This window comes from Anas platyrhynchos, chromosome 3, assembly GCF_047663525.1.
Source record: "Anas platyrhynchos isolate ZD024472 breed Pekin duck chromosome 3, IASCAAS_PekinDuck_T2T, whole genome shotgun sequence".
NCBI classification, from domain to species: domain Eukaryota; kingdom Metazoa; phylum Chordata; class Aves; order Anseriformes; family Anatidae; genus Anas; species Anas platyrhynchos.
The window spans coordinates 110,876,728-110,885,654 of record NC_092589.1 but is presented as its reverse complement, the minus strand read 5'-3'; the positions used below and the strand labels follow the sequence as shown (position 1 = coordinate 110,885,654).

Sequence of the window (8,927 nt, the reverse complement as noted above, 5' to 3'; positions counted from 1 at the left end):
CTACACAGAGATTTTCCGTCCGTAGAGGCAAAATGTCTTAGATCAGACTAGCCATGGCTTTGTCTGATGTATCCCTATGATTCTGCAAAGATACCAGCTACAACTGAGACTGGTATACAACTCCTTCATTATTTCCACAATTGCATCCACTCTCCTTTGCCTGGAAGTTTACCCTTGCCTACATGTTGCAGAATCATATCTAAATATCTCTCAGCCTCTCTTTCTAAAAATACTGACTATGGCACCCACAAGCAGTCTGTTCGTTGAAGGTTCCCTTCTGTTAACCTGAAGCATCTTCCTCTTCCCCGTGTAGGAATAAATACAACACGAAAAGAGGAAACAGGGATAGCTCCTCATATAAGGAGGTGGAAACTTAAACCTGACACACTGAAAGTTTGTCATCAGGGGCTGCAGACTGATCTGACTTTTCCAGGTAAAAGCTCTGTGTTCCTATACACTGTTGCACCACTACATCATTAGCCCAGAGTTCATAAATAACAATAGATAGGCTCACCACTCATTAAATGCTGAATTTAATGCCAAAAAAAAAGTACTTTCAGAACGCTTTGTTTTGGCCTCTCAGATATCCCAGACTTTTACACTTAACTCAGCCACTCACACACAAAGACTACAAGGTTATGCCTGATAAAGTGCATCTTCCAGAAGGACTTCATTCTTGTAGAAATCAAGAGGCACCTACTACACTCCATGATAGTCAGCATCAATATTTATTCACTATCACTTGGAAAAAGGTGCTCTGTAACTAGAATCTCTTAGGCTTCAGCAAAGCAGATCTTGGTTCTCATTCTTTCTTCCAGATAATTTGGCATATATATATATATGCAGCATGGTTTTCCTTCATTAGGCTTACAGTACTGACCTCAATCTTTTTTTTTTTTCTATACAACAAAGAGATTTAATTCTTTAAGACTTGTACACTGACAGATTTTTTTTTTTTTTTGCACACAGCTCCTGAATGGTATCTCGATATCTGTACTTTGGAATCATTATTAGAGGAATCATTATTCCTCTGTATCTTCTCCAGGTTTTCAACATCATTTTCAAAATGGGGAAAGCAAACCTGCTTCTGATTTCACTGTACCAGTCCCACCTCATAATCACTAGGTGAAGAAAGAGGATAGTGAAGTGCTAGAACTTCCCAATGGAGATTCAGTTTTGCTGTCAGGTGTATCTAATTTCTTCCCAGAGATACTTCAGGAGCCAGAAACTCCTCATTTGTGAGACAACCTGACACCACTTTTGTTTGAATTTGTTTGTTTCAGTTTGTTTGTTTGGGGTTGTTTGTTTTGCATTAAGCTGTGTTTAACTCCATTTTGTTGATCTGGCTACCAAAGCAATTCAGAAACGTTTGCACAACAGCTCTGCCCACATTAATATTTGCTACCTCACCAACTCAAATAAATGTTCCATTGTTTCTTCTTTGAATGCTTCAGCAGAAGTGATTTTGTGTTTGATTCATGTATTAAATGCAGGAATGGGACAGTATCATGCTTTGTGCAAGATGTTAGGAGGTAAAGAGGACTGTTGCTTACTGTGAAAAACAGAGGAAGATGCACTTGTGCTCCACAGATAACACAGGAGGTAGGCTAATGCTGCACAAGTAAAATTTTGTATTACTCTGACCCTGCTGAATCTTCCCTGAAAAGATCTGAGAAATATTGTTTCCCCACTCTACTCCCTTTTAATCTGGTTTGTCACTTCTCAAACCCAATAGTACAGGATTTATTTAATGAGACTGAAGTGTTGTAGGAAGACTGACAACACCACACTGGCTTTGTTCCTGTTGCTCAGCAGTCTTGGGCATGCCCCATTGTGATTCTTCACTCCTTATGCAAAGGGACTGAAAAGGTCAGTCATTTCTAGGTAGTGTTGACAGGACTGAATTATAGCAAGGCACGTTCACAAGATTTGCAGAGCTTTTCTAAAGATTAAATGTGGTTTAGACAGCTGGCAGGCCCTTCAAGCTGACACTGCTTAAGGAGAGCAACACTAGCACAGTCTAGGCACCTTCTCCGTGGTATGAGGAAAGATGTCACTTCTACATGTACAAGGATCATGCAAAGTCTATCCTAGTTTAAGTCAAGTCTCTAGTCAAGTTTCCTGTGGTTCTAAAATACATTTGTGAAGCTATTTATTTGTTCCTATAATACCAAGCCAGAGCACAGCACATATAGCCATTCATCTGTTAGAACTGTTGCCTTCATGCACATTTGTTTATAGATCCAACTTAATGTTTTGTGCCAAGAAGATAAATGTATATCTGTCTCCATTTTCTCCTTTCTGATTTCAGTTTTACCTTAAAATTCATAAATCCCAACTGCGTTCTCTCTTATAGCCAGTATATCACTTGGACGTTTAATTAATAACTCCTCGGATTAACTGCTTGCTTTAATGCCTCAGCTTACATGCTTTGTATTTAGTGGTCCTTCGAGGATCTCTATGCTCCTTCTCAGCTATCTCAGAAAATACTTGTTGATGGAGTGGAGTTGGGCGGCTTAAGGAATTGCTAATGAAACACAAAGCCTTCAGATTAGGTTACTGATTCAGAAGGAAGCTGGAAGTGAATTATGTGCTCTTACTGTCTGTGGGTTTAAAGCAACCAGTGCAAAATTAGGAGTCTATTCCGTCATCATTTGGGTTCCCTGACAAACAGTGCCATTTGTCAGGGATTGGGAAATGGATTTAATCTATACTCAGTGCAGGCACATCCCACAGCGTAGTGGGGGGTCGCAATGTCTCAGGGAGGTTCCTAAAAGGCAGCCCTGTGGAGCATGAGTGAACAGGACAGATTAATAGGCTGCAGCATGGCAGGGTGTAGCAGAGCGGTTTGTGTGTGAGGGCCCACAGGGAGGGCGCAGTCACCGCCTCTTCAAGAGGCGATTGTGACTCGCTCATGAGGAGATCCAGTCATGGCATCCCCCCAGCAGAAAGCCAGGTCCTCTGTGTCCCCTGTGGCCTCTCCAGACACAGGAAGCGACATAGCTGCTCCTGTAGAGCTCCCAAGGGAACATGCTTGGTCCCAGGCTGCAGGCTGTGCCTGAGCTCTCTGTCAGGGTCAGACGGCAGCAGTGAGCACACCTGTGGGAGGTGCGCCCAGGTGGAACTGCTCAGCATGGTGGCAGAGCTTCGGGTGGCAGAGCTTCTATAATCTTTTGGATTTCAGCAAAGTTTTCAATACTGTTTCTCACAGTGTCCTTCCGGACAAAATGTATGGCATATAGCTAGACCAAAAAAAACATAATGCTATAGGTGAACAATTGGCTGATGGGTTGGGCTTACATGGTTATAGTAAATGGGGATACATTGGCAACCAGTCACTAGTGGGGTTCCCCAGTGCTCCATTTTAGGGCCTGTTCTCTTCAGTGTTCTCATAAATATTGGGATGCAGGACTTGAAGGCATACTATGTAAGTTTAGTGGATGGCACTAAACTGGGAGGAGCTGTTGACTCTTGAGGGTAGGGGGGCCTTGTAGAGAGATTTTCTTAAACTAGAAGGCTGGGAAATCACCAACTACTTGAAGTTTAACAAGAGCAAGTACCAGATTCTGCACCTGGGACAGGGCAACACTGTCTGTACATGCAGACTAGAGGACAAGAGGCTGGAGAGCAGTCCCACAGAAAGATGGAGGAGCCTCATGGGAAGAGGAGCAATGCCGGAAAGCAGAGTCTCACCATGGGATTAGGGGATTGCTTGGGCTTCCTGCAGAAATGGAAAGCTGCAACCATCCCTGCCTGGAGCCACCAGGGAGCAGGAGCTCTCCCAATAAATGTTTCTTTCCAAGCGACCTCATGTGTGTCTCTTCTTTCTTTTGGATGAGCAGAGGCACCATTCCCTGCTCACTGTTCATACCTGATCGCATGAGCAAGGTGGGCAGCTCTGTTAGCACCTTTTGGAGGAGAGGCCAGGACTAGGATGGCGCTCCAGGTGCCTGAGAGCAGGGACATAGGGCTGGCCTTCCACCTGAGGCCTTCAGAGGCAGCGTGGGCTGCCCCCCTCCCTGGAAGTCCCCTGCACACCACAGCTATGGTTTGGGTCTGGGAGCAGTGTAGGTCCTTCAGGACAACAAGTGGCAGAGAGAAAGCACGCTGTGTGTCTGCAAAGGGAAAGAAGATGGAGGCCCAGTGCCTGTTGTTCTGGCTGCACTAGGACAGGCAGAACAGCAGACAGGCGCCTCTGTGGGCAGGACTTCTGCTTCTTGCTGTGGGATGGGCTGGGCCCATCTCCTCCAAACCTCTGCCTCTCCCTTTCAAGGAGGGTCGGGGTTGTAGCATGGAGGTGCTGTCCTGAAAGTCCTGGGAGGGTGCCAGGATGACAGCCTTGAGCTCTGGGGCTCATCATCAGCACTACCTGCCCTAGCATGTGCTGAGGTGAGCAAAAGGCCAAGGAAAAGGACATGAGCAGGATCACCAAGTCAGAGGAAGAGAGCAGTGAGAGCTGATATGGGGGAACGCCAGGGAAAAGCTCTCGCAAGTCCCATTGCATTTCACTAAGTGTGGAAACGTTTATGACCTTCACTTCCCTATGCCAAACAAGTAATTTGGTAATTAAATTTCAGGTAAATTCCCCAAGCTTAGTAGTCTATCCCTACGAAAGTAGTCGGTGACCAATTGCCCTGCTTTTATTTCAACCGAGAAGTTTTCTCACTGTTGTCCTTCCCATTATCTCCCCGGTACTGCTTGGAGTAAGCGTAAGGGGGGTGAGCTGGCTGTGGGGGTTCCTGGCTGCCCAGCCGCAGCGAGCCCTCCCCACCTTAATTCCCATTTCAGCAAAGGACCGCTGAGTGGTCATACTCTGAGGAGCAGTGCTCCTCCTGGCTGGGGTGGTCTAAATCGGCTTCCTTGGGCATTCACCATTGTCACAGTGTCACCATCGTTGCTTTGCTGGATGCATGAGGGCCATGAAGCAGTTCTGGCCCAGCTGGGCTGGCTGCTGCCTGGTGCTCGGGTGAAGGTCACCTCCTGGGGTTTAGCTCAGCTCGGGGAGGGCCACCTCATCCCCACTGTGCCTGCATCACATCATGGCTGCACGCTGCTGTCATCACAGCTGGTGAGGGATGACAGCCATCACAATGTCCACGCGCATCACAATCGAGGGCGGTTTATGTAAGCGGGGATGAGCGAGGCTGGCTGCCATTTTGCCGCGAGCTGACAAGTGAAGAGGGACAAGCTTGAGCTGGGCAGGTGGAGCAAGGGGACCATGAGTGCGGTCCAGCTGATCCTCCTCAAGGCAGCCAATTTGGACTCTCTGTGGAACGTCACAGGCATGGCTGATAGGTGGGGAATGAGCTTCTTCCCCAGCCCAGAAGCTTTCTGGGCCTTCTACTCCTTACTTTGGCTGCTGCTGATGGCAGTTGCCTGCTACTTCCTGATGCCCGGGGCGAAGCCGCAGGTAGGAGTCAGGGCTGGTGCTGAGGCAGGCCCTGCCTGGGAGGGGAGGCCGTGTCCCAGCCGGGCCTGGCCAGCCTGGGCCAGGAGGCTTGGGGCAGGCACGGGCCTGGCCCTGGCCATGCCTTGGGTTTGTGGGTGCTGCTGAGGCTGCTGGGGACTCCCTCTCACCCGCTGCTTTCTGTGCCCATGTAGGAAGGGAGGAAGACAAGGCACCACTGCAGAAGACACCGGGAGAATCGCAGAGGTGAGCAGCGCTGGGCAAGAGCAGGTGCCCTGCAAAGACACTGCCTGACCCCATGTGCCCGCCACCCCCCCACAGCCTCCCCATCCACTGACTCTCTGTCTTCTCTGCCAGCAGTTTGGACCCTCCACAACTCTTCATGGTGCAAGAGGAACCAGTAAGTGGAATCGTCACCCCTGGGATGTGACAGCCCCCTCTAGTCACTCCCCACCAAAGGAGGTCCTGCTAATGCTTCCCTTTGCCCCTTTGCAGATGTCCCGAGCACGCAAAGGTGGATGGAGTACGGGAACTAGCCGAACTGTTCAACAGGAACCTTGAGGACTTCAACAAATACATGGAAATGTGAGACCACGGAGGAGAGGAAGGGGATGGGAATGGGAACAGGGACAGAATTTGGGGGCATGGATGAGTGCAACGGATTGTGGGGGCACAGGGAAATTTGCGGACTAAAATCCAAGGAGCAATGCCCTTGCAGAAGGATTTAGCGCTGAGGCAAAGAGATAGCAGTGTCCCCTCTCTTTCTGGGGCAGATGGAGTTTCTGTGCCCAGCCGGCAGAGAGGGAGCCTTGGGCAAGGGACCACAGGGTCTCTTGGGGGACCCCAGAGAAATGACACAGCCTGCCAGCTCCTTCGGGACAGAGGGAGTCCCAGGGTGCTCAAGAGTGCTGTGCACAGCATTCCCATCATCTTTCTTCTCCTCCTCCTCCTCACACAGGCTCAACCTGGAGTTGCCAGAGGACAGCGGTGAGTTTCTCACTTCTGACACAGAGAGTAACACCAGCTGTTCTTCAGTGATATCTCTGGATTCTTGGAGCAGCATCTCCTATGCTACCATCATGGAGAATGAAACCACACAGATTTCATGGCCATCTACCCCCACTCCTGTGCAGAAAGCAGACTCACTTCATGCTCGCCCACCCTGCAGGAAAGAAGTGGTCAGATGCCACAGGGCCATCAGTGTGCAGCAACACGTCCAGGTCCAGCAGGCTGCTCCCACCCATCTTCTAGCAGTGCCCAAATTGCAGTCTACGAAAATGAAGACATCTTTGTCACAAAAGAAATCTAAAGAGGCCTTGAACTACATCACCCCAAAAAAGAGAAAGGAGCAGAAACTGCGCCTGCCAGCTGAGGGGGAGAAGCCTCCACGAGATGACCGAGCCTCTGCTTCGAAAGTATCGAAGCGAGAAGAAAAGTCTAATAAGAAGAAGGTTCCCACGGTGTGGGACGTGGCCTTCATAGACAAGGCTGTGAAAAATCGGCTGGAGCGTGCAGTGGAAAAACTGTATATACAAAAGCAATTTGGACTGTCAGAGATGCTGTTGTCCTTCGAGGAGAGCTTTTCAGCCACTGTCCTGGAAGCAAGGACAGCTGTCCCAACCACAGCTCCTCAATCACCCCAACAGCAAGCAGAGCCACATGTGGTGAGTCCTGTGGAGAAGGACCCACCCTGTGCGGAAAAGACTGTGAACAGTCACCTGGAGGGGCCTAATGGACAAAAGCAGACCAAAGGGCTGTTCGGGCTACCAAGAAACAGGAAAAGATCTTCAGACCCCGTCCTGGGACAGAAAGACACCCAGACTGAGGCTCTGCAGAGGAACACCAGGCAGCGCCAGCACTCACCCAGGCTGCACTTTCAGCAGCACGTTCACACCACAAAGTCGGCAGTGCAGCTGTCAGAGCAGACCCCTGGCCCTCAGCAAGAGGCAGCAGCCCCCAAGGACACATTGACCAAGGGGATGAAGGAGCCTGTCAAGTCTGTGCCGGCACCTGTTCTGAGAGTGGCACAAGAGATGAAGCCTCAGGAGGGTGGAGACAAACCCCGACAGAAGATGGGGTGTGGAGGAAGAGCCAACGGAAGCAGCACGACCAGCAAGACGACCCGGCCTGGCACCAGCAAAAAGATCCGGGGCCCTGGGGCAGCAGGGGATTCCCCTTCCACCCAGGCAGAGCAGGCATCACCACAGAGCAAGGGAGCTCCACAGGGTCAATCAGATAAGAAGGGTGATGGCCCCAGCATCTCCGCATCATCCCAGCATTCTCCGGGGGAAATGGGGACACCAGCACCTCCAAGAAGAAGGCGCCCACGGAGAAAACACAGCTCCAGTGAGGATGGACCCTCAGTTCTGCCACGGCCTCCACACCATGTTTGGATCTGTCTTGATATCCCCCACACGACAGAGGTCCTTGCGGCACCAAGAGACTGCCGCAAAGCCAAACAAATTGCTGAGGATCTGGAGAAGCAGGTGCAGGCCTCACAGTTGAAGCAGCTCCCAGACAATGCGGGGCAACCAAGGGTGGACACAGCAGGAGAGGGCACTGGGGCTGTGCCACGCAGAAGACACAGAAGGGCACGGAAGAACAAGGGATGCTCCCAGGACAGACCTGTCTTCGCAAGACTCCGCCCTAAGTGCATCAGAGCACCAAACCACAACCTCCCTGACACGGAAAGCTCCCAGGATTTGGGTCCGTCAGCAGCTGCAGTCCCAGGTGCAGCTGGAGGAAACACAGTGGGAGAGAATAAACCATCTGCAGAGAGGGCCAAGGGGCAGCAGGACCCAGCAGGGCACAAAGCCAGCAAGCAGAAGATCCCTGCCAGCCCCACGAGGGAGCGGGAGCTCTCTCAATAAACATATTAGTGGAAGCAAGCTCATGAGCTCTAATTTCTTGGGGAAGCACTGCAGCTCCCCTGCTCACTTGTCCTGGTTTCAGTTAGAACAGAATTAATTTTCTTCCTAGTAGCTGGTGGAATGCTGTGTTTTGGCTTAGGATGAGAAGAGTGCTGATAACACCCCGATGCTTTAATTGTTGCAGAGCAGTGCTTGTACTAAGCCAAGGACATCTCAGCCTTTTGCTCTGCCCTGCCAACGGGCAGGCTGGGGGTGCAGTAAGAGCTGGGAGGGGACAGACCCGGGACAGGTGACCCAAACTAGCCAAAGGGGTATTCCATACCATCTGACGTCATGCTAAACAATATATAGGGGTGGCTAGCCGGGGGGACGGGGCCGGACTGCTCGGGGTTAGGCTGGGCATCGGTCAGCGAGTGGTGAGCAATTGCATTGTGCATCACTTGTTTGTACATATTATTATTATTTCCCTATTATCACCATATTATTATTATTGTTATTATTGTTATTATTATTTTGTTATTATTATTTTCCTGTCTTATTAAACTGTCTTTATCTCAACTCACGGGCTTCACTTTCCATTTCTCTCCCCCGTCCCAGAGAGGGAGGGGGGAGGGTGAGCGAACGGCTGCGTGGTGTTTAGCTGCTGGCCG

The 8,927-nt window shown here is 50.2% G+C and overlaps 1 protein-coding gene across 1 annotated transcript; it reads left to right on the top strand.

The window, feature by feature from the left end:
* The first annotated feature begins 5,150 nt into the window (after nucleotides 1-5,150).
* On the top strand, nucleotides 5,151-8,602 carry LOC140002038 (uncharacterized). The gene is made up of 5 exons (XM_072035128.1): nucleotides 5,151-5,410; nucleotides 5,602-5,653; nucleotides 5,768-5,807; nucleotides 5,903-5,992; nucleotides 6,366-8,602. Exons 1-5 carry the CDS (start codon nucleotides 5,219-5,221, stop codon nucleotides 8,275-8,277), a joined length of 2,286 nt encoding a protein of 761 aa, XP_071891229.1. The 5' UTR covers nucleotides 5,151-5,218; the 3' UTR covers nucleotides 8,278-8,602.
* The last annotated feature ends 325 nt before the right edge of the window (nucleotides 8,603-8,927 follow it).

Excerpts from the sequence above, each read along its gene's own strand:
- LOC140002038 (XM_072035128.1), top strand. The coding sequence starts at position 5,219 with ATGAGTGCGGTCCAGCTGATCCTCCTCAAGGCAGCCAATTTGGACTCT. Across the intron at positions 5,411-5,601 it reads TGCCCGGGGCGAAGCCGCAG|GAAGGGAGGAAGACAAGGCA; the intron begins GTAGGAGTCAGG and ends GTGCCCATGTAG. Across the intron at positions 5,808-5,902 it reads TCATGGTGCAAGAGGAACCA|ATGTCCCGAGCACGCAAAGG; the intron begins GTAAGTGGAATC and ends GCCCCTTTGCAG.